This window comes from Vanellus vanellus (genome assembly GCF_965231255.1).
Source record: "Vanellus vanellus genome assembly, chromosome: 21".
Lineage (NCBI taxonomy): Eukaryota > Metazoa > Chordata > Aves > Charadriiformes > Charadriidae > Vanellus > Vanellus vanellus.
Window position 1 is genome coordinate 5958282 of NC_138926.1, and position 25838 is coordinate 5984119.

At 45.4% G+C, this 25838-nt stretch overlaps 1 protein-coding gene across 1 annotated transcript in view; it reads right to left on the bottom strand.

The window, feature by feature from the left end:
* Window positions 1-1316: 1316 nt before the first annotated feature.
* POU2F3 (POU class 2 homeobox 3) overlaps window positions 1317-25838 on the bottom strand; it is a gene marked incomplete at both ends in the record, with an annotated part of 41947 nt that continues 17425 nt past the window's right edge. The window contains 10 exons of the mRNA XM_082493837.1: window positions 1317-1356; window positions 2292-2424; window positions 3014-3080; window positions 4669-4830; window positions 6083-6219; window positions 7133-7274; window positions 7652-7834; window positions 7970-8052; window positions 11286-11388; window positions 12930-13034. Coding sequence (XP_082349963.1) covers window positions 1317-1356; window positions 2292-2424; window positions 3014-3080; window positions 4669-4830; window positions 6083-6219; window positions 7133-7274; window positions 7652-7834; window positions 7970-8052; window positions 11286-11388; window positions 12930-13034 — 1155 coding nt within the window. The remainder of the gene's footprint in view (window positions 1357-2291; window positions 2425-3013; window positions 3081-4668; window positions 4831-6082; window positions 6220-7132; window positions 7275-7651; window positions 7835-7969; window positions 8053-11285; window positions 11389-12929; window positions 13035-25838) is intronic.

Here is a 25838-nt window from a genome sequence, read left to right on the forward strand (position 1 = left end):
AAAAAAAGCCATAAAAAAAAAGACCACTACTCAAAAATGTCTATTTACAATCTGTGAACCAGATACTCATTTACTCTAGTTCCACTGAATTAATTATTTGTACCCATTGACAACCTGACCAGGAATTTGTATTACTCCAGTCTACTTTAACAAAATTAAATATCTACCTCTTTTCAAGTGGAGAGTTGCAAAGTAACAATTTCCCTGGTGATATGCTGTGAAAGTTGAAGTTTTCTACACTTTGGCATCTCATGAAATTAAGAAACACTTGCACACACAAACCTCAAGGTTCACCCTGAGCAATACAACTTGTCCTCCCAGGAAGAGAAGAGCATGCTGCAGAGAAACAGGCAAGCTGCATTACTTACAATTCAGGAAAGACCAGAACACATGCACACCTCTACTCCAGAGAGGTGGTTTTCATTTGGTATCAGATAAAACCCAAAGGATGAATAAAAGAAAGAAGGGAAGGTCAAGACTAATCCTTGTCCCATCAAATCCACACAAACGGCTTTTGTGCTCAATGCAGTCAAAAGTTCACCCAAGGTTTTCAAACAGTGACATCCTCTGGTGGGGCAGTGAGGCCAGCTGTGAACAATAACAAGACCTGGACACAATTTTTGCAAAAGACAACAATTTTTTTAAAAGGAAAAAATAAGAAAGCTCTAAAATACTTAATTAACAAAAAAAAAAAAAGGAAAGAAAGAAGGAAAAAAGCACCTTTAGAAACAGAGCAGAATGGCTCAAAGCAAAGCAAGTTTGGTGGTGGATAAAGCACAGTGCCATTGACCTTGGAAGCCTGTTGAAAACCACGGCTCACATCTAGACACAGGTCTCTGGTGAAATGAACTGGGTAACCTCGGCTCAGTTTGGGGGTTTATGGTATGTGTGCGTGATAGTAACAGCATGATAGACCCTTCTTATGGGAAGCTCTGAAATGAGTGAGGGGAAAAGAGGGTCCTGACATAGAAATCCTTCCAGATTAGAGATTGCCAGGCAATCCTGTGTGAATGCACAGATTTGCAAGCAGAGGGCAGTGTTTCATGCTAATAGTGCTAAGCAAGGGCTCGTTCTTGAAGTGAATGCCTGGAAGAGTATTACAATGTCACTGTTGGCGTTGAGAATCCTTGGGGAAGGTCAGCTGCAGTTTGAGTCCCTGGAGAGTTCTGCTGCTATGGGTTCCCTTAAACAAAACCTTCATTTGGCAGCATTTTGAAGGCACTGGAACGCCAGATGTTGCCCCAAGCATTGTTCCTAGAGAAGTTGGTCCATAGCTAGAAGTCAGAGCTCCTTTTACACATGATGGAGGAGTCATCTCAGTGGAGGTAGGTAGGTTGATTCCATCGGTACCAAGATCTGTTTGCAACACAGGGAATAAAAGCTACAATTGCCACGTTGTTAACGGTTTCCCTTGAAATAAAAATCATTATTATTCCATTCGTAACCTTACTTCGACTTGGCAACCCGCAAATGATCCTTTGCTCCTATAGGAAGCTCACAGCAACCCCCCTGTCTTTCTAAGCAACATCTTCCATTGTGGTCATGAGCACCTGGCTGTTGGACTTCCTCCATGTAAGAGGAGGTCTGATTCATGGCACAGGATGATCCGTGACTCAGAAAGCCCAGCAGCTATGGGTAACGCCCTCTGCTCTCTGTTGCCTTCCTACTAACACAGTATCCTTGATGCCACGTAGCAGAAACTACAAGCACCAAGAGGTCTGAGCAGCACAAACTGTGGCAGAGGCATGTTCAGTGAAATAACCAGAAGGGCTCTGAGCCCATATGTGTGGCTTAATGCTTTTGTAGCATCTAAAGACAGGACAGAGGAAAATCTTTGTTCTCATTTCATCTGCCACTGTGGAATAGTTACTCTGCAGCAGAGCTCTCTGGGTGGCACTGCAGGAGAGAAAACTGGCTGTGGAGGGGGTTATCCAAGCAGAAACAGCAAAAGAAGCCTTCCTCTGCTTCCTCCACACAAGGAGTTAGTTTAGGACAGTCCTTATGGCTAGTGTTTCTATTCAGGTTTTTGGTTGGGCCGTCCCCCCCGCCCCCTTTTTTTTTAACCAGCACAGGCAAAACTTGATTTACCATTTGTCTACAAGCAGAAAAATAGCCATATCCCAAGAAGCTTCAGGTTAGATGCGAAGCTTCACGTAAGAATGTGCCACCACATGGCTCCACATTGCTGGAGTCTCTAAGGGCTTGCATGTTCTCTAAGGTCCCATTGCTTTTCTCCCAAGCCCTCCGATGCCCTTTGCCAAGGAGCAAGCTGTGGGCCCCTGCTGCCTTACCCTGAAGAGTTGAAACCAGATGAGTTCATTGCAGCTTTGGAGTTGCTCTGGGCTGTGCCGGGGCTGCTGGCATGGAGCGCGCTGCCAGGGGACGAGGGCCTGCTGGAGTTCCCTGGGGAACACGATGATGTTACTGCGTAGCAGAGAAAGCAGAATAAGGCTGGGATCTTCTTTTCCTGCCAAGGACAGCCCAAGCCCAAATGCTTCCACCATATCTTGTACCCATCCTGTTGGTTCATCTGACTCAGTGTCTGCCCTGCAGCAGCACAGCAGAATCTGTGTCCCAGCCACAGAGAAGGTGGGGGTCTCCAGGACTGCTCTCTGTAGCATTTGGTTTCTATTCATGTGAATCACACTTCTCAAAGGACATCTGACAATGTTCTGCTGAAGAAACACAGTTACCTATCCCCAAGCACTCCTCTTGTTTGGCTTCTAGGTATGCCTGGCTCCCAACCCTAAATACCCCAGTAAAATTTGCCTAGGATTATCCTGGGAATGTTACCGTGCCCAGGAAGCTTTCCATGTCTTTGTTCCAGTCAAAAGAAAGGCTCTGCTCTCCTTGTCCCTTTCACGCTAGTTATTTGGGGATACTTTCCCTCGCCAAACCCAAGGGTCTTACTAAGAGTGGCCTGCAAATATGACCTAGAAACCAAGTAGGGAGAGAGTAAGAGCAGAGGAAGGAGGGAAGGAATGGTGAATGAGGCAGATTTCTCAAGGCTTACCAGTCCCAGGCATGGTGCTATGCACTGGATTGACGGAGAGGGGCCCCAAGGACCCTGAGGTAGAGACCTAGAGAGAAAAAGAAGCAAACAGTAAGCACTTGGCACTATGAGGGTATAAATCACAAAACGCCCCTCCTTTCATATTCCTTTTAGAGTGTGCTGGCTCCCAGGCAGCCACCTTATCTATATCTGAGGCTCCCACAGATTTTTCTATTCGTACTGTGGTGTAGAAGCACCATTCTCATATCCAGGACCATGCAAAGAAGCCAGAATGAGCATTACATATGCCTTACACTCTCTACACAGGTCTAAATTTATGGATCAGCCGTGGGAAAGCCTGAAGTTATCAAACGCAATGCAAATGTTCTGGAAGTCCTGAGATCCCATTGGTAGGAGCCACTGCCCTTTGGATGTTTCAGTCTGAGTGTTCCTAGTCAGAAACATCCCAGCTCACTCTGGTCTTGGGCACAGTCAGTCCCATTTCCTTTTTCTTTACAGAGTTCTTGATGGGTAAGAATTCTCAGGTGACAATTAGTAATTTGGTGGCTGCACTCAAAGCAAGCCCGGGGCATTTGTTGTTCAACTGTGATACTTTAACTACAGGTAACACGTTCAGAATGACTGATGAGCAAAGGCATACTTCATAGAATGCATTCACAGGAGAACTATTCACCAAAGCTACTGCTTTAAAAATTCATGGCTTGCAAACCGCATTTTGTGTTTGTGACTGCAGACCAAACGTGTTGTGCAACAAGTGACCAAACTTCTTGTGATGTTTTCCTGCCTTCTGATGGATAATTCCAAAACCCAGAAGATTTGAAGATAAAATATTGCTTGCAAATATGTACTCTCCCTCCCACTCACATGTGCTCCAGCACTAATAACGCTGTAGGGAGGTTCCTGCCACTTTTATAGGTGGAAGCAACTAACCAACTATTAACTAGCAGAAACGCAATAGTAGCTTGTTATCCACAGTAGCCACTGACAGTAGATTACAAGAGCATGCTTTCGCCAGCTCTCACAACAGTTTCTCTTTTCCTTATCCTTCCTGGCAATGAAAATATACGTGCCAAAACGTGAATGTACAATATGAGAGAAGGACAGCTAGCACTACTGAAGTGTATTCTGCCTTTCTGCACAGATGTAAAACAACAAACTCATATGTAAATGGTTACCATTAGGTTTCAGAGTTAACAACTGAATTGACATGATTGGATGTAATGCTTATTCCATGGATTCCTCCTCCATTAACTTTGGAAAACTTTTATTTACCAATCTTAGGGTGAAAAATTTTGGGATAGCGCCCCAATTTAGATAAATTATCCTACAATTAAACTGACCTGCACCTTCTAGTAAACTTGTATTTTCTTTCTATTGTTTTCATTAATAGAATAAAAATAAGTGTCCTGTAAATGCGAGCATCAAGTTGGGACGTTGAATGTATGCCCAATCCGTGACTAGCCCAGCTGCCTCTCTGCACACTCCTGCAGGTGTAGTCCCCCATTGGACTTGGGCTTGCCAGCAACTCAGGGACTTGTGTGTACAAGGACATGTCCTGTTTCCTTTTCCAGCAAACCCTGCTGTATGTATCCCCCCACCCTCTTCCCTGGGTGTCTGGGATGGCATGTAGAACTCCTTAATCCAAGGCCTCTTACCAGTCTGGAATTGTAGATAGGTGATTTGATGGGGGATGGCATTGGGCAGCTGATCCGTTTTTCCTTCTGGCGCCGGTTGCAGAACCAGACCCGAACCACCTCCTTTTCCATGGAGAGCTGCTCTGCTATCAAGGATATCTCCTCTGAACTGGGCTTGGGGTTCTGCTGAGAAAGAGCAGGAGGTTAAAGAAAGCCCCAAATAGCTGCAACTTACAGCCCCAATGTACGCTTTTGCTGCTGGAAAGGCAGAGGACAAGGGTGGGGTTGGCTGTAAACTGGGGAGGGGAGAAAATAAGACAAAAGGTAAATATTAGGGTGAGAGATTATGTTCTGTGAACCAGAAAGTGCCTCTGATTCAACATCAAGTCTCATAGAATCGGTGGGGGATGAGTCACAGTACCTGGTCCTGTTATTGCATAAAGCATTATGCTCTTTGATCTTAACAGCAGCCTAAACCATCGCTTGGGGGGAAGCTAATGACTGGTGGTGGTCTTATCACTGCACAGGACACACAGGCTCTGAGTGCTGTTTGTACGCCTACCCGCACCATCTCAGAAAAGCCATTTCTTCTCTTTCTTCCTCCGTCCCTCATTTATAAAGGGAACCAATAGTAGATATCCTTTCTTCTGCTTCACTTACTTTCTGGTGCATTTGGCAGCATTTAGCTCTATGGGTTTTGATCTAAGTTGGAGACTTGAGGGTCAAAAATACCTAGTGTGGAGATGCCAAGATGGTTTTCCCATTACAAAGAATGCCTCATACTAGCTAAAAATGAGGTGCATATAATGATCTAACAATGACTGACTTTTGTTCTCATTAACAGTCTTACGAGGGAATTTTTATATGATCAGACACAAGGGAGAAACTAAGAAAAAATAAGGGCTGGTCAAAAACAGTTTTGATGAAAAATTTTCAACGCAGTTTAGTCTTACTGATTCAAGGCTTTATTTGCTCTCTCTAGTGATTTTTCTTGAAAATCTTGATGCTTAAAAAGTGAAAGGCTCCACTCCTGAAATGATTCAGCAGCAATATCTGGGGCAACTAGTTCTGTGGTCTCACAAGACCTGCTTAACGGGGCATCCGTTTCCATGCCGCACCATGGCCACACAGTTCCCATGACACAGGCCCACAACTCGCAAAGGGAAGAGGTGGGTGCAGGAGCTCAGCTTTGGCTAGGGCACCGATCAGTGGATGATAATGGGGAGGGATGTGGTGATGAAATTGCAATTCCTTTAAAACAACATTTACCAAAAATATAATTGGGCCTGATTTCTTTGGTTTTGACACTTTTCCTGTTAACCCCTTCAAGCATTTTCTAACCTATCTCTTTTTTTTAAGGATTCAGTGCTATTGTGTCCTAGCAAATACCAAACTTGGAGAGAGTTCACAACACATTGAAAGATTTTCCCCTCACATCTTGAAATCTTTTCTCCAGTGTGGAGCGAATGTTGGTCTCAATGCTGGTTCTCTTCTTTCTTTTCCGTCCAAACATCTCATTCACCGAGGGGTAGGAATTGGGAGTGCTCATGGAAGAATCCAAAGGAGCAGATTCTGGAGAAAGAGGGAGGGTAAAAGAGATATTCAAGAAGATAGTGAGTTATTTTCATTCCTAGATCCATTCTGGGAACTATGGCACCTCCTGAAATAAGTAAAATGTTCCTACATTGTACATCCTTCCTTGGATGATTGAAATTGCTCCAACAGTCCCAAATCCATCAATGATCTTGTCCAAACCAGGAAAGAAACAGGAGTGCTAAAATTTCAATCAACACACTATTTTTCCTTTTTCCAGCTTGATTTCCCGCTCGCTCTGATGGGGACCACGCATTTTCCAATGATTTAATTTCACACAGTTAAAGATGTTGACTTGCCCCACCAGGATCAGGCCTCATGCACCTGAGACACCTCCTGACATAATAAATTGCTCAAACACGCATCTGCTGAAGGGCTGGGAGAAGCACATCAGACTAATGCCGTTCATTCCTACAGTGGTTTCCAGCCAGCAGAGGACACCAGCCCAATCTTGCTGCTACTGGGGCTTCCCCTTGCAGTGATAGCTTCCTTTTCTAATTACTGCTCAGGAGCTGACCTCTGAGCACTTTAGGAGGAGTCCCTTCCCACTCTTTCCAGTTTACACAGGGAGGGACTGAATGGACTAGCCCAGTGATTTGACCCAGGCCATGCAACAGAGCAAGAGGTGATGCAGGAAGGGACTGCCCCGGACACCAAATTGCAATGGGAATCCCGTATTACCAGAGAGAAAGGACAGATGTGGTTTGATATCTAGACTGTGATGCAAACTGCTGTGTGATCCACAGAGGAAAGCAGTCTGTTACCAGCTCAGCCACAGATCTGAGAGGTGTTAGCTCCAGCTCCGATTTTCCTGGCTTTTATTGGAGGTTCCTGGATGGACCCTCTCATCCTGCCCAAGACTGGTGGCATATCTGCATGTAATGTCACCTACCTGCATCACTCAGCCACTTCTCCAGCAGGGGTTTGAGCTTGCACATATTCTTAAAGCTCAGGTTGAGAGCCTCAAAGCGGGAAATGGTGGTCTGGCTGAAATCATTTCCGTAGAGCTTCCCCATGGCAAGTCCAACATCACCCTGCCAGAGAAGATCCAAATCACAACATGAGCTCATAAAAACCCCCTTCTGCTGTTAGACCACCTCTCAGGTTGCTTCCAGAATAGGTTCAGCCGTGTTTCCATGACCTGTTTTCCAGATAAAGTGATTTCTCTTTCCACCAGAATCTGCCCCAAACCCGTGAGCCTCTGTGTGTTGGAGAAGGTGCAAATAATAAGGTCATGGTAATGCAGAATCAGGAAGGGTTTGTCTCTTTATGTGTTTGGAAGGGGATGCTCCAAAGAAAGCCAAACTGTATTTAATCCAGCCCTTCCTCCATCCATGCCTCTGCCACAAACTCCCCCAGTCCAACATGTCCACATCACAAGTGGATGCTTCCCATTGATGAGGCTGCTCACCTGTGTGAACCCCAGTTTGATTCGCCTTTGTTTGAAAGTCTTAGCAAACTTTTCCAGCTCCTCCAGGTCACTGGGTTCCTCAGATGCTCCGGATGGAGTTAGGTGCTTTGCCACTTGCAAATGCTGGGGTACGTCCAGGTGGGGTTCAACTGATGAGCCAGGGAGTCCAGAACGGCCCACAGCCTGTTAAAACAACAACAAAGATGCATAGAGTCACAGCAATAGAAAAGTACACAATTTTCTCTTCCATTTGCCCTTAATGAAGAAGCACTTTTTGTAGCGCTTCTCAGGGTGGGACTGTATGTTGAGGCAAGTTACCTGGGATGCCAGACTGGGTCCCGGCTGGGAGAGGAGAAGGCTGCCCTGTTGCTGAGGGAAGGAGAGGATGTTTGGCTGCAAAGCTGAGGAGAGAAAGAGAGACACATCTGATCAGACCAGTCCCTTCATCAGCACCTAGGCAGCTGAGCATCACTCTGCGCAAGAAAGGCTCATGAAGCTCTGAATGGAAAACATTAGTTAGCTCTTATTCACAACATGAGAATTTCAGCCATTACCAATGTGGATGGCTCTGAGTTGAATTATGAGAAAGGAAAGGTTCTTTTCACAGCTTTTTAGCCTGAAAGGGGTTATTACAATAATGCGAGAGGTAAAATATCTCATCCACTGATCCCTGTGTGTAGCTTATTAACCTAAGGCTGAACTAGGGCACAGACATTTTACATAGACATCTAACTTTGATTTTAGATGCCAAGCAGCACAGAATTTACTACATCCTTAGTGGTGTTCTCTCCCAGTGGTTAATCACTGCAGCTGTTAAAAAATGTGCATCTTATTTTCAATAGAAGCTTTTCTGACTCCAACTTTCAGCTGCTTGATCTTGTTAAAAAAATCCTGATCCTACAGTTAATCTCATGAGCCTACCCACTCTGCTTTCTACTATACATTTCATTTTGAAGTGTCATTTTGAAACCATCTGACCCTTTCTTTTCTACCCTACTATATTTCAAATAAATTGAATTTGTTTTGGAATACATAAACTGACACAAAATGATGAAAGGAAAAAAGAAGAGAAATCTATAAAACTAACAAAAACTTGTATTTATGGAGACCGAGTAATTGTTTAGTTGACAAACTGCCAAGCACAAACCTATATCTCTTACAGCGAACACCCTAAAGGATTAAGTAGTGACCGAAGCAGTGTAGTTCCCTAGAAATTTAGTTAGGTTTTTCAAGTCTGTTGTGGGTGAAGCCTATAGAATTTAGTGAGGATTTATAACCTTTCTTGAAACAGTCAATATAATCCATTGATTGTAACTGACAATTATAGGGAAAACTACAGAAATTTATGGACTTCTGCTAAAAAAAAAAAAAGGAAAAAAGATGATCTCCAGAATCAGTCACTCCCTCCTCTCTCTCTTTATGTCTTTCCTTTTTTAATTTAGATCTGAATGTGCAGGATCCCATTTATTTATTTAGATTGGTGTTTCAATAAGCTTTCTCTAATGCTGGAACAACTTTGAATTTCAAATGCAGGCTGGTAATGAGGTGCACATTTTTAACAGTGAAGGTAATTAATCACTGGAATGGCTTGCCTAGGGACATGGCGGATGCTCTGTCATTTGGAGTCTTTAAAATCATGATTGAACACCTTTGCAAAAGCTAAGCTCTAGCTCAAATGAAAATTATGGACTGGATTCAGGAATCACCGGTTTGACAGCTGATGAGACCGAGGCTGTGTTTTCGTAAGATGAAGACTTCAGCAGCAATATTTTGGCTGATAGTATTCCCAGCAACTACCTGGCTGCCTGTTTCCAACTTTACGGCACAGAGCTCACCCCCTTATTCAGGTGTGCCAGCATTAGCCGTTTGAAGGGCTGCACAATGAATCACATCAGGCCATAATGAATCACACCTGGGAACTTATCTGGCTTAAAACCAGCTTTAAAACACAAAAAAACCCAAATGAAAATGTGCATCCTCTTGGAAAGGTTAAGCCCACAGCCAAGTCCCTTTGGCCGTGAAATCCATGAACCAATGTACCCATCAGTCAGAACTCAGGAAACATCGAGGGTATTCCCATGATGGCCCGAGGGACAACTTCAGAAATATTTTGTGCATCTGTTCAGTATGAAGAACACTCCATCTGTATCTGTACCAAACAACTAATTCCACAAAACTAATCCATGCCTTCACTTTCACTCCCCAGTGGCCATGCGTGCACACGGCAAAGGATCATTAAAACTTGGCAATCATCTATTCAAATGGAAGTGCTCTTGCTCAAAAAGACGGCTACTGGCCAGAATATCCAGTCTTTATCAAGTCTGGAACCAGAAGGGCTCATGGCCAAACAAGTGGCCATCTGCTAGAGAGGTTATAGCTGCCAAAGGAAGCCACTAAACAGAAGAAACTCTAACTCTATAAAAGGAAGCAAGCTCTGTTTTGCAGTATAATATCTTTCCTGTTATACATGAATAAAAGTAGGCAGTAAGCAACATATTATCCTCACCCTGCCATTTCAAACAAACTAAATTCTACATCAAATAGTTTCTTTATATATCACCCAGCATCATTTGGCAGAGAGAAGGGTTTATACACTGTCAACGAGAAATAAGTTTGCTACTTGCCTACAGTACAGGTTTTCTTTTGGAGCAGATGTACCAGTGGATTCAAGCTGCAGAGATTTTAAGGTTTTAATTCTGAATTTTGGGTCATATGGAGGGACCTCTGTGCTGGAGTTAATCAAGAATGTGAGCAAAGGACTCAATTCCCTTTGCATCTGTCAGGTCATGGATCAAAGCCTATATTTGTCTGTCCACAAGCAGCATAAAACTTCATCAACGGCATGTCTGTATCCCCGTTGTTGGAGAAATGCCATAAAAAATATCGGCGTTAAAAATAGAGACACAGGGACTTTCTCAAGCACTGAGTTCAGTCCTCAGCCCTTTCATGGAGCTGATCACACTGTGTTTCAGAAGTAGTTAGACTTCCTGTCCTCTCCTGTCTCGTGGCTTGGAGCGAGATTTGGGAACAACCACTGGCAACTCCAAACCTCTCAGCTCTCATCCCTGGGTTGCTCCCGGCTAGGTTAGACCTCTTTGTTCTAGTGCCAGCATCGTCCTTCCAGCAGAGCGGCTCAGCTCCTTCCCTGGGTTCGCTCTCCCTCTAAGGTACCTGGAGAGATCAACTCGACCTTCTCCTCAGTTTTATGGAAGAAATGAAGAGTGCACAGCGAGGCTGGGAGCCCAGGCAGGCTGCAACCGCTCCCGAGGAGCGGGCTCCCGGCTGGTCCGCTCAACGCCAAGCAGATGTCCCGAAGTTCAGGGGTGGGATCCCCACCTAGCCTGCGAAGGCTGGCCCCAAGGTGGCACTCTTGGTGCACACAAGCCACAGGTGCCAGGAGCATCTCTGGGACTGGACCCTTCCCGGCGCAACTACTGGGATCATCCCAGCTGTGGGAACCAGCACATGGGGAAGAGCGGGGAAAATGCATCTGGTAAAGTAGCAGGGGAACAGACACCATCGCGCTGGGAAAACGTAACAGAGCGGATTAAAAGCAATAGTCATGAGAAGGGAGGTTTTTGCTAGATACCTATGTGCTTATAACAACGCCCCTTTCAGCTTTTATTGCACTTACCTTGTTGCCCAGCCTGAGACTGAGACAGAAGAAACTGGGGAACTGACTGCATATGACCAGGAAGCAATACAAGCTGCTGCAGGGTGTGAAGAGAGCTCATATCCTACGGGAAAAAGCAAAGGGAACAACAAAACTCAGAGGCATCTGCTTTTCACACAGTATCACCTCTACTATAAAGCTTCCCTGCTCTTTTATACTGTCCTTGACCCCATTCACGCTTTTCATTTAACTGCCAACACACTGGATTTGTGTAATTCATGCACCGGAGAGCTATAGATACAGAGGTGTTCCAGCAGCTGAAGTTTTCAGCTGTATAAGAAGAATTCTGTGCACACAGACATCCACATGGAGAACTACCTACTTTTATCTGAAAAAGTCAATTTTGAAAAATGATATTTTTGAGGCACTGACAAGCTGGTTGTTAGAAGTAACAGTGAAACCTCTTGCATTTCACTTTCTTCCAGATAATGTGTTCTCAGAGAGTGAACTCCCTAAAATTACCCAGGAAATTGCAGCTGGCTGTCCCATCTCACAGACGCTGAGAGCCTGCTTTCCACAGAAGGCTGATTTCCCAGCCAGCCGTGGGCTGAGATGGGAAAGAAGCAATGCCCAACAGCGCCTGATTCTCTGCACCAACAGCAAACTCATTGCAATGGACACAGGGACCAGGTCTGAAAATGTTTCCTGTTCTTTGCACACAGCTGCCAGGGACTCCCCACCCTGCACTGAGCAGAGCAGGCAACAGGTACTGAGAGATGAGGATTACATCCTGGTGCTCTTTTACATTTCTGGGGTCCCAGCCCCAGGCCTGTTGTAGGGATTAGGGGATAAGAGCTCGCATTTGATTGGAATAGACACACAAACAAAAAAGCCCTGGTAAGACCAACCCTTTCTAGAGGTACATTTTTAAAGGAGCTCATTACTCAATAAGATGAGCTCTTTGAGCTTCTCAAGAACTGTTCTCAAGCCTTGGGGAACTTGAACAGTCCCTGAATTGTGTAAGGGATCTGAATACCCCACGAAAGAATGAGGGAAGAGATTAATGAGCAGCTGTGTGGCCTTCTGGCATCTAACTTCCACAAGCACTTAACAAGAGTTAAGTGCTAAACTCCAATTTTTTACCTTAGGAAAAAAAAATCCCTCAAGGAATTAATTTCTTCTCTCGTGTAAATCATTTGGAGCCAACATACTCAAGGATGACTATACTGGTTCAGTTCAAGAGTTAATCTAGCCTAGGATCCTATCTGCAATGATGGCATTAACCAGGGCAAGCATATCTAACGCTTCCCCTTGGTGTTGTCTCAGCCTCCAATTATTTTCAGTTCAAGGGATTTCCTGAGCATGGTGTGGTTTGCCTACTTAGTAAACCCTCAAAGGAAATCTCTTCCAAGTACGTGTCCAGCCTGCCTTTGAACACACGTAAAACTTTCTGCAGAAAAGAAAGAGGCTGAGAAGGAAGCTGACTTTTGCCAACACAGATTCACTTTTCCAATTTAGTGTCCGTCATACCCTCAAGTCTCCTTTTGCCACTGTCAAAAGGCATACACAATTTGGCAAGTGTGTCAAAACCAGCCTCTTCTCCGGAGGTTCACTAACCAGTGCCATTTCAGACTTCCGGACCCCTGAAGCAGTGAAGTCACTTACCCCCGCGATTTGGCTTCCGGGCATCATTGATGATCCCTGCACAAGGTGACCTGACCTAGGGGGGATTGTAGATTGCAAGGAGTCACTGAGGTCTTCAGTTTTAATCTGAAAAAGAGCAAAGTAACTGTAGCATTCGGGAGCAGAGACAAGGGGATGCAGGAGGTGTGGGGCAGCTGGGAGTCTGAGAGGCCGGAAGGGATCGGGAAGGGGCTCTTTTCAGAGAAAAGTTAGAGGTCAGTACTCGCTGCTTCCATCCCTGGCTTTGCAGAAAGGCATGCTCATTCCCCACTTCTGCTCTCCAGTTTATAACGCGGACATAGTTTTCCTGCTCCGCCAAGCCGAGGGGAGGCTTGCGGTTTGCTCAGTTAAAACGTATTAATTGAAACACTTTAGGAAGTCCCGAAGTTCCAGTAACTTAGCAAGCTTTAAAGCACGCAAGTGCTTTCCTCAGACAAAACACTGAGGCATTTTGTGGAGTTATAAGGGAGACACGAAGCAATTTTCCTTTATAGATCATGACTCACAACCCAATGGTGGGGCTGGCTATAGATAGCCTCTCCTTTTGTTCTCCGGGTCCAAGAGAATGGTACAAGGGGGTGGGAAAGGAAAGGTCATCAAGTAAAAGACCTAAAAAAGCAGTGTAATCTTCCAGAGCTGAAAATGCAACATCCCAGGCAGCAAACGTATTTGCTCAGCTTCTACCAGAAAACAACAAGAAATTTTACTGGAAGGAAAGCAAGGAAATTTCTGCTTCCTTAGCTAGAACAAGCCGCAGAAAAAGAAACGGAAAACTTCACTGTGTCAGCCCTTTGTCCAGTGACCTACTCTAATGTTCAAGAAAGACTCTTGTCTAAAAAAAAAAAAAAATCTTGATTTTTGAGTCCACATTCTTAAGAGAAGAATTTACCCAGGGACCAGAACTGAATCCTTGTGTCTGGTTTATTCTGTAGTCTACATGTTAATTTCTAACATTGCTACTACATTAAAAAAAGCAAACAAAAAACTGTTACATCACTTTGTACTAGCTGAAATCCTTTGGTAAGGCTGACTGGGACAGGTGAGAGGGGAACCTCATTCAGGAAATTTTAGAAGTTTTTAGATTAATTCCTGAAAGCTGTCTGAGGAGCGTCTATGCGCAGATGCCGTGCACAGGAGAGAGAAAAGTCATACAGAGCTCTTAGAACACATTTTCTCAAAGAAGAGGTCCAAGCAAACAATTTCCAAACTTAGACTGAAGTTTTTCCAAAGCGTGAGAATGCTTGGAACGAGGCTCACATCATGACTCCCATTCCTCATGTAAGCATTTCCAGTGTAAGAGGCTCCAGTTTCCACAAACTGGAAAAAACAGGAGGACACCCGAAAGAACAGGTCTTGAAAACCCTGTCCACGGGCTCAGCATTGCAGAGTCACTCTTACTCCTAGGGCTGAACCCCACCATCTCCCACCAAATTACTCCCGAGCCCAGCATCCCCTAGAAGACAAGCAGGGTCGCGTTCGCCGGGGTTTCGCAGTGTTGATGCAGCCTTTAGGTCATACAACCTCCTACCAGCAGAGGGAGACAAGAAATCCAGCTTTTAAAAACAGTGACCCAAGCGAATATTTTTGATTGAGCGAGGTTTTATTTCAATTTGACTAAAGCAAACAAATACACAACTCTCCACAGGAGCAAAGGAGAAAATGTGATCACAAGAGGCTCGCAGCCGCAGCGCAGGGAGCTGGCCTGCAACATTAACCTCTGCATTTTGGAAGGTACTACGCAGAGGGAAGAGAATTACAACATCTCCTTTCATGACAACTATAGCTCTGGACACTGCCGAAACTAGTTTTGCAATAACACTAGCTCCTTGCACCAAGAGTTACACATGCTATCAATTCCAGTTCTTTCCTACCTTTCAGGTTGGCATGATCATCCCTCTTAGCCTGGCGAAAAAAACCCAGATGAAAAGATCTTCTTGACCACTATCAATGCGGATAGTGTCTAAGTTACTAAATGTTAGAACAAAAGGCTCAGGAGAATACACCGTTACCCCTGAGCCATCCAGTCATTGTAGGCAAGTTGTTTTACACACGTTTTCTTTCAGAAGGTGCATTAAAAAAAAAGAAGTCATCCGAGCCAAAAAGTAAAAATAAATTAAAAAATAAATAAACGATGCCTGCTTGCAATTCACTTGTGTCTGCCTCTCACAATGCAGTCATCCAAGTCTGAACAGTCCCCAAAAGAAAAGTTATCCACGTCTTAGAGAACGAGGCACTTGATCCTGCCTAAGTTATGATCCCAATAGGAGTGGAGTGTTGAAGAAGCACAAGCCATTTCCAAACTGAAATCAATTTTTACAGCTGCCAAGCGGAATGATTTGGAAGCGTTCCAGGCCGAAAGGGGTGTGTAGCTGCATCCCAGCATCGCACAATATGAGAACGGGAGGTGGGTTTGGCAAAGGACCGGTTCCCGATTTAAAAACAACAACATCTCCCACTGCTCCTTCCCCCGTCCCTGGAATTCTCTGGCTCCCTCCTGCGCAGTGGGCGGGAACCTGGGTGTTCTTGACAAATCCTTCTCCCCTGCACCTATTTTCATTGGGTTTAGGCTCAAATTTACCTCTCCCTCCTCTTTCTCTCCCCAAGAGGCCTGCAGCTGGCTAATTGTTCATTAGCAAGAGCTCGGGGTATATCCAAAACTTTTGGGATGGTTTATGCAAATCCTGCACCTTCATTTCTTCCCTGGCTAAACCGGCAGTATTACCAACTGTACATTAAAAAACCCAAAACCAAAAACCCCAAAAAACCACACACGTTGTGGGCGAGGCCACTCAATATCATGAGACTCCCTTAAAATAATGTAAATTTCAAATTAATAAAACAAGGGGAGGAGTCGCCTTCTCCGTTCCCAGTGCATCTGACTCATATTTGCAGGCATTTTCTACAAATATGAGAAAAAGTTTTCTTTAAGGAACCAAAAAAGGTCAAAACGATCACAGAATCACCTCATGTAGGTATTCGATGCTAAAACATTGCAAGTGAGCGACAGTGATTTAGTTAAAACCAGGACCAGATCCCACCGTGGTTCCTCAGGACCTTGATTTTACGTGACGATCAGGCCAGACGGGGAATGTGGCACAAGGAGTCATTGACAGCAAAACTAAGTTTCTTCCCATTGAATTCGATTTGGGGAAGTAACACTAAGGAAAAACGAACTTGTAAGACGGGGACCAAGTGATGCAGTGCAAACACAGGCTGCTCAGCGACACCTCGGGAGAGGTGCGGAGCCGGGGCTGCCAGCTGCCATCCCACAGGCACCTTCTTCCCCTTGGGCTGGCGGGGAGGCTCCGGGCAGGGCTGGGAGCAGCTCCGAGCTCCTCCCGAGGAGGTAACGGCAGATGGCGGCACCGGTACGCAGAGCTACCTCGGGCTTCTCCGGGATAGGAAAGGAATCGCACTTGCAAATCTCAAGTGGATGTTTTCACAGCCTTAAAATAGGGTCAGCTGCCCCCAAGCAATCAGAGTGAAAAACACAGGAAGGGTGACTGGATGGAAAGAGAGTCCTTTCCTTAGTTGGCTAGCACCTCCGCTGGGCCTGGCCAAGGATGGATTGTTTCTTACCTATCTCTGGCCTAAAAACAAAAACAAAAAGCAAAACAAACTAAGAAACATATTGAGGGTGATGGAAAATGATCAAAGCTCTTCAGCTTGCTTGCGTAACCGATTTGTGGAAGGTGTTTCATAAACATTTCATAAGAAGGAGAATTATGAAGAAAACATCTCCCAACCTGCCTGCAATTACTGCACAAACTCTTCCTTACCAGTAGGAAGAAGGGGAGAAAAAAAAAAAGTACATCTGTTTTGTAACTGATCTGTGAACTTTTGGCAAACATTTGGCTCATGAAAAACATCCTGCAGACATATTGCAAAGCTGTGAAAAGCCAGCCCTACATAAGGAAGTTGGAAAGATTCACCTCAGCAGCTCCAATTTCACCACGTCAAGGCCATACCCTTCTGACAGACAGACAGACTGACCGGCCCTGATTTGATTCAATGGACTGACAGTGGGATCCCGTTGGTTGGGCAGGACTCTGGCTGCAGCCATCCTCACATAAACCCAGTTTAGAGTCACTGCTCACTGGCAATCTGGATTGATCTTCCTCATCTATTAGACACCAAAGCAGGCAGCCTCAACGCAGCCCCAAGCCACCTCCTTTCGACGAGCACTTCTGATGTAATGTAAGCACCGCTCCGTCATCCTCTTTGCAAAGGTGGGACCCACCGACTGATTCAGCACCCAGAGCCTCAGATGCTTTCCCCAAATCTAGATAAGAGATTCCCGTACCCTGCCAGAGTGAGGCCGTTAAAGCCATGTCAGCCTTCTCCAGTACCACTTATTAGGCAGGAACTGTGGTCGTTATTGTAAGATAGAAGACAATCATATTTGTTATGTTGTTACTATTTAGAAAGTAACCTCTTTGAAACAGATATTTATCTGCCTTCGTATCTGGCTTATCTCATAGTCAGCAACTCACAACTGTTTAAGAGTTTGACTTGCTCATGTCCCTCCCTCCCCCATCGCAGAGAGGTAAGGCTGTTTCACTGGATGGAAGAGGTTCAGGCGCGCACAGACTTAAAGGGGGTCTGAACCAATTGCCCCTCACTGCAAATGAACAGCATGGTTCTTCCAGGGCTGAATCACTCCCGAAGCACCATTCAATACGACAGGGCTGCCTGAAGCTGCCCCAAAGGGATTTGCCTGAAGTCAAGGGAGGAAGTTTTGTGAAAGAAACAGGTATCAAAACGGGCTCCGAGGCTGTTGCAGTCAACTAAGCCTTCCCACCTTCCAATGGCGTAAGTGTACTTCTCTGTGAATTACCTGCACACGTGGGCACCATAAAATAAAAAACACACTAATAATAAATTATAGCAATAATAATAATGGGCTTGCAATTACTATTTCCACATGTACTATCCTGCACGTACGGCAAGGCTTAACAGACACCCAGGAAGAAAGCAGAAAACCCTTATGTCAATGCAACGATATTCACCCCATAACATTTGATATCTTTTCACACTGAAGGGTGGGATTTTTCAGAAGCTGTCAGCATGAGAAAAAAGGAGTTAATCCCACGCTGAATGCCTAACAGACTATATCCTAAAACTCAGTAATAACAGCACACTGAAAAATTAAAATGTGATCCCTAACCTCAACACACCTGCATCACAGCCATATGAGGCCTTCGAGTTTATTAATTGAGGCCTGATCTGATATGCTTTATCCCCTGAGCTTCAGCTCGGGATGTTAATAGTTGTGCCTTAGCTGCAGTAAAAGGCAGGGTGGGAAACCAGAACTTTAAAAGTAACCGAGCTCATGCTTCATGAAAGAAAACAAACAGAACCACACTCGGCTTTGCATTCACAGGCTTTCTGATACAGCATTTCCCTAGCATTTTTGCTTTTAAACAGAGAACAGGAAAAAGAAAGAAATCATCCCTCTGTGCTGAACAATAAATCTCAAAATGATCATGTGTAGCACAGCAGGCTTCTAAAGCAGGCACTGGGCAAGAGACTGGAGGACCAAAAGCAGAGGTGGGAAGAGTAGCTGCCCTGAACGGCCACGCGCATATCAGCACCTGCTCAGGTGGGCACGTCCTGACGAAGGGCAGCTCTCCGCATCAGAAACTGCAGCCTCTGCAGGAGCCTCAGGAGCACAGAAGCTAGCTAGTGCTTTTGTATGGTGATCTGTGTTCAGGGAGCAGAACTGGCAAAAACATACTTAAAAGCAACAATACACAGCGCCTTCACTCTTACTGTTGGTACTCAGGCATGTGGTACCTTCTCTGCCAAGGCCTTGTGGACATGACAAATTCAAGGTATTTACAAAAAGGGGAGGGGAAGATACTATTTTCTTGGTCAGAATGGCAAGAACCTCCAAACAAAGCATGGAAAATAATTTTACCACCATTAAGGCTGTGATTTCTCTCATGTCTCCATCCCAGGACTCTCCCTGCCCATTCCTCCTTAGCCACCCTCAGCCCAGAGGTCCTGCCCTTCTGCCCCAGCCTTCCCATGCGTTGCAGCACTGCTCCCTGCGTCTCTCTCAATTTCACTTGCCCAACTTCCAAAGCTCTCCAGAACTCCACCTCTGCCTACACCTTTGTGCTTATCTTCTCTGCTCCCACCCTGGGCTGCATCCCTGCCCCTTTCCTTATCAATCCGATTTCACACACACCGGGCTTCATGGCTTCTCCCATGCCCTCTTGCATGCTCACACAGGTTCCCTGGAGTGTAATCATGTTCCTGTTGAAGCCAGCAGCAAAGTTGCCTTATTGGGCTTTTCTGGGGCCAGAACTGGGCTCTTAACTCTTTTCAAATTCCCTGCATGAAAAAATTTCCCCTTTCCATGGATCTCTCATCCAGAGGAGCAGACTGTGATTGTTCTGTATTCTCTGTGCCCTCTGACTGTGAACCAGTCACAAACCATCTAAATACCTGGCACTGCCTCCCTGCTGTACAGTACCGATGTCCCCAGATCAGTCATCCACGAGGAGGGCAGAGCAGTATCCATCTAGCGAGTCACGGTGCAGGTACCCCTCGGTAGCAAGGCACTTTCCACAACATCCCGCATTTGAAAGGAATTAACTTGGAATCAGACGGCTCCCGTGACTGGGGCTGGCTCTATCCCAGCTCTGCAGGTGTCTCTGATTGGTTCACGGAAGTTTTGGCACCAGTTGCCGTGCCCCAGGGAACAGGGACACAAGAAGAACAGCTAGAGGGATTGCATTAAATACACACAAGTAATATAATTAAAAAAGAAAGGGAGAGTGAGAAAGATCAACTTCGCTGGAAAGTATCACATAGTTTTTCATTTTGGGGGGAGGGAATGAAGTCTAGTGACTGAGGGGAAGAGGGAGCTCAAAGCCAGTTCTCCACTCCCAACTCGGTGGCTCTGGGCAATTTCTGTGCGTCGGGGAAGCAGAGCAAGAGGGTTCCTTGCTAGTGTAAACCCAACATCTGATTCCCAAGGGGCTGAGCAGCCCTGGTTCAGCCCACCGATTTCACATGGAGCGCTAGCAGATCGGCACCTCTGGGAAGGGAGAAAGTGCACTCTGATGTCAGGCTTCCAAAATTAGAGGCCTTGCTTGAAAACCCATCACCTTCACCTTTTTATGCTATGACTTGCCCTTCTGCAAAATGGGTGTAGGGCCCCACCCTTTCTGGGTGGTGCAGGCTTTTGATTGAATTCTTGGAGCTCACCAGATGAAAGGCCTTCAAGAATTTGGAGTCCTCTCCTTATTACCGATGAGCCATTCTCTGGTAGGCAGAAGAGTCATATCCATGCACAGTGGTTCGTGCAACTCACCGCTTAAAAAGGTGCTGGGCAACCTAAATAGTGGTTTTACAGTGACAATCATGCCTTGAGCTTAGTTTCTATTGTGAAAATAATTATGTCCCTTTAGACAGGTCCATGAAATTAGGGCTTGTCCCCTGCAAACCCAGAAAATATTTCCCAAAGGACGATAGGAGCTCAGTTGGAGCAGGGAATTTGCATGAAGAGAAGACCTATCTGTCTCTCTCCCATCTCTAAGACATCTTTGAAACAGCTTTACAAGATATATTGCCAGTGGACCAAGGCAACAAGTGTAGGAAATACTTTATAAATATAGGTTGCTCTTTAGGAGCCTGGAGCAGGAACGCAGGAGTTTGTGAATGGACTACAGCTGGGTCTTAAGGAACAGATACAATCCAGCCAACTCTGAAATGATGCTGGGTTGGTGTCAACCGTTATCGGCTAACATGAAGTTAATTCAGTGGTTTCAGTCCACCTCTTGAGAAAAAATTTAGAGGCCAAATCCTTCCTCCTACTTCCATCCCCCTTTCCCTCATAAGCTTCCCCAGAGACTCACTGACCTGTTTTGGAGTTCATTCTCAGCAATCTCATCTGAGGGCCTCTGCAAGGCGCCAGAACAAAACTAGCTTGAAGGAGGGGTTCCTCTACATATCTGTCCTAAGCAAAACAGTGCCATATATAGAAACAGAAGACTTTCCCTCAAGCCAGGGCTTTCTCTGATGCTTTCCCAAGGGGCTGCATTTCAATGAAGAACCAGCACACATACAAATTTATGCAATCAGTCTATCCCTAGGACAGAGCAAGGAAACTTCAAAAGGGAAAGGCTAAGGTAGTGTTCAACTTAGATCCAGTGTCAGTCAAGGGAGATACGGACAGCTGGGCTGATTCCCAGTTAGCGAAGGCTCAAGAGATGAAAAGCAGATGCAAGACTTCGGCTGATACCCCGGGGCAATGCGGAGAAGAATAGAGAGTAAAATCTGAATTGATCCCCAGAGGGGAGAAGGAAGCAGGATGTGAACCTCCCCTTGAGAGGAGGGCGAAACAGGACTGGGATGGAAATCTGGAGGGCAGACTGAAACCTGAACTACCCACAGGGAAAAGCTAAGCAGGAACAGAAATGACATATAGGGAACACATGAGATTAGGGGGAGGTGGGAACACAAAGTGGAATAAAAAACTATGAGAGAGATCCCTGCGGGGAGGGAAGCCCTGATTGAGCAAAATTAAATCTGCAGAGAGTTTTGCATCTCAGATATTAATAACAAACTACCTAGCAAGTCAGGCCCTTCTCTCCACCTTCAAAAGGATGGAGGGGAGGAAGAACTTGTCTGTGGTTGAGCACAAGACTATGAATCAGAGAATCGGAGTCCGTATCCCAGCTCTGCCAGGGAGCAGGTCCCTGGATTACAATACGCCTCAATGTCCACAGGCAACTGTCCTATAAACATCCACTGATTTCAAGTGCAATCATGATGCTCAGCATCTTTGGGAAAAGCCAGGTAGTCAGTCTGTGTCTGCCTCATCTGTAAGACAGGGTGAAACACCTCCCTACCTTCCGGAGGCACCGGGATGCTAAATTCATTAGCAAAGTACCTTCAGACGTGTGGGTGGAAAGTACCAAACAAGGTCAGAGTGTTATTAATGGCACTGAAAAAGAGCCACCAGTGATTTTAGATCTCACATGCAGTTTGCCCGCTTTAATTTCTCATTTCATGCATCTACAGGACATCATCTGTGAAGACCTGAGACAACTCACTCTATTACCTCTAAACAAGTGTTGAAAACCCCACATAAACCTCAAAAATTAAAGTTCCCTTGGACAATTACTCTCTCAGATATGAACAGGGCAGGGAGATGAGTTAGATAAGGAGGTCCTGAGGGAGGGGAACCCCTTTGGCACCTCTTGCAGAGATCAGGGTAGTAACTCACAGGATCCTTCACCTGGTTTTGGAAGGGAGGAATTTTTCAACGGACCCAGTCCCTGACCACTCTTTTGTGATACACTAGCAGACACACTCAATTGGCCACAAAAAGTCTACTCGGGTCTTACTGACTGTGAATCTTAAACAGCCCAATTATCTAATGCTGACTGACCACTGGAAGAGAGCGATTTTGAAATGTGTCCCTTATAGTCATGTGCAACAGCCAAAGGGGCAACATGCATGCCCTGATGTGCAAATGCAAGTGTTGAGCTAATGTGCATATGAAATACAAGGCCACTTCATATCTTATTTCCTTATTTTGTTCTGGATGCTTCCCTTTGTGCTCCTGCCCCAGCAATACATCTCCACACTACCTCCTTTTCCCAGGTAAATCCATCCCAAGATCCTGTTTCTAGGAGGCCTATTGGAAAGATATAGATGTCCTCATTACATCCCCTGATTGGTGTAAACCAAAGAAAATAAAGTAATAGGAGTAAAGAACCAACAGGAAAATTGAAGCTGTGCTGAGCCCTGGGCTGCTCAAGTGCACTAGTGCCTGCTTGTCTGTCTTAAGTATTGTAAAGTCTCACAGCAAGATCACCTTCACATTGATACAAATATCAAACCTGTCATTATCATTAAACAAATGACAGCCTGTCTGCAAGGGTTAGCCTTTTGCTGGAATGAAACCGCATGACATATTTGGATACAGAGCACATGCAGATCCTGCTAAGCCTTTCCTGCCCTGGTAACACATAACCTTTCAGCTATATTTCAAGAGAGACACAGTCTCTCCCGGCACTGGAGTGCAGCTTAGTGCTTGAGAGCATGAAGGGGCTTGGAAAGGACCTCTCATTCTCTCGTCTGGAAGGAGAGGAGATCCGAGCCTTTATTCCTCCCTGGCACTCAGAGACTGCATTGCTGCAAGGACCAACAGATGACACAATCCTACACATCGCTTTCCTGATGGAGAATAAATCAGTGTTTCAGCAGCATCTATGTATTTTCCTCCTCCAGCTGTGGATCCACGCACAGCACTATGTGCTAGGCTACAACACTCACACCCCACACACAAGCCCTGTCGTCCCCCAAAACCATCAGCCCTAGCTCTGCGTGTGTATTCCAGAAGGAAATATTATCTCAGAGATTAAATCCAGACAAAGGGTGAATTACCTGGCTCCCCAGAACAGCTCTCTTCAGAGCCATCTACAAAAACAACCAATGCAGCATTTCCTTAAAGACCGGACACTGCGTATACCAACGGGGAAATAAACCAGACAAGACCTGGTAAGACAGCAGCAGGATCACCTGGTGAGGGTCACCGCATTACAGTGAGGAAAAGTTCCGATTTCAGCACTTTCAGTCAGATCTTTTGCTGGTCTCACTCGATGCCCTTTCACGGCAGGACTCTGAAGCTGTGTTTGCCAAGTTACCCAGTTCTGTCCCTGACACGCTCTGGACACGATCCCAAACCATCAAGAAGCAGATGTCCCTATCCAGGTTGCCAGCACTGAAGGTGAAAGTTTATTACTGTCTCTTTGCATTTCCCTTGATATAAACAGGAAACAACCAGCATTAGACTCACTAAATAAAAAGCCAAACCAGATAGGCAAGGCGAAAGATGCTTCTTTTTCCATACACACCCTTTTCCCTCTCATTCACATACAAATTACTGTTGCATCCAGGTGGGAGGAGAGTTTGAAGAGAGGAGGGGGGAAGAAATGTTTGCCAAATAGGTTGAGGGATCAGAAGGCAGCTTTCTCATAAAGCGCAGGGCTGACCCACAAACTGCGAGAAAACCTCAAACTCCACAAGAGTTTCCCTCCTCCCTATTTTCAGGGTGAGAGCAGCCGCAGCAGGGAATTGGTAGGCAAGTAAGGGGTCTAACCAGGTCACTCCACCCTTCTCTTCCCGCCTGGAGCATAACATGGGAGGGAAACAGACCTGAAATGTAGGCCATCTACAAAGACTGGGGGAGAGGCTTAAATGATGTGAGATTTATGATCTTCAAAGTGATTAGCGCCCAGCATTCCAAATAAAGGCAAAGAGAGCTCAGCAGCTCTTGCATTCAGTTTGGAGTTGGGTTTCAAACAGTACTTCTCTGGCTTCAGTTTGAAAACTTGAATTGCAAGGTAACAAAAAAAAAAAAAAGCCACCCAAAACTAACCTCAAACCCCAAACCAAAATTAAAAAACCCACCAACCTCCACACCTAATGAAAGAGCTCAGCACCTGATTTTACATGAAAACACTTTGATATTTCCATATCTCCCTTCTTCCTCTTTCTCATCATTTGAAATCTATTTGCTGAATTAAAGATGAATTCACCAATAGGCGAGGTCAACCTGAAACGTGAGTGTATAACCCATATGCATTTGGGTCCATGCTCATTTAAAATAAAAATAATAATAGCAATAATGGCTCAAGTCTACTTGTGGTCTTGAGAGGGCCAAGAGAGGGAGACAAAGAGCCATTTGCACACGCCTGTGTCCACTCGCATGGACTGTTACAACCCTGTAACTGACATCACTGCAGAACCCCTTCTGCAAACACTACCAATGTTCTGTGGAATCGGACCAGATTTAAAAATATATATATATTAAAATGAGCTCGTTCACAGCCTTTTGCTTTTTAAACATTGATAAGTCCCCAGTCAGGTTTGCTATCAGTTACACAGATGTGCTGGCGCAAATGTAAGGGATTTTGCAGCACCCCTTTGGTAGAAGGAGAAAAACAAAAGTGGGAAGTGAATGCTACAAAAGACTGTCATAAACCCACAATCTCTTTCTGGAAGGAGGACATTTCTATCAAGCAGACCCTGGCCCAAATCCTACTGACTGCAAGGTGGTCTGCACCCACAACTTTACCAGCATCCAGTCATTCAGTGATGCGCAGAGGACTAGGACCTTAAAGATAATGGGTCAAATAATCAGTGGGTGTAAATCAGTACTGCTTCACCACAGTCAATAACGTTTCCTTGATTAACCTCAGCACAGCTTCCAGTTCTAACATCTTTGTGGTGTTGCCATAGGAAAAGTTTGCAACGTGTAACGATCTTGTACTTTCATAGCTTATTTCTATCTTGAGGGAATTTTCTTTTATCACTAGTTATAAGCAGATTGGATTCTTCTCTTGGCGCGTAGAAAGCCTGTGCTTTGGGCTCTGCAAGCCACAGAGCTGGAGACACAAGACTTTTTGTTTTCAGCTGGGTATTCCAAAAACCTGGAAGATGGCTGAACGTGTTAAGACACCTTTGATAGGAAGTTACGACCCACCCAAAACCAGAGCAGCCAAACCAAACAAACAAACAGCAGCTTGCTGACATCTGTCAGACAAAAGCCACCAAGGCAAGCTTGAAGGACAGAAAAGTCCCGGCGAGAAGCTTCAGCTGCCCACCTGCTGCTAGCAGGAAGCCTTTGCGAAGAATCACAACCCTTGAACTCGGGTAATGCACGGTTGGAAGCCGGTAGGTTTCTGTACTGTTAAGAGTGCCAAGAGCTGCTTCAAACGCTAGTGACTGCCCGTGCAGTTACAGCCCCTTTTGCTTTCCTTGCTCCAGCTCCCCGGCCAGCCCCTGGAGTCCTGCAGCAGATCAGTGGCTTATCTCTCTAGACCTCCTCTTTTTCTTTACAAGGTCTGAGTCCAGCTCCACTGATGG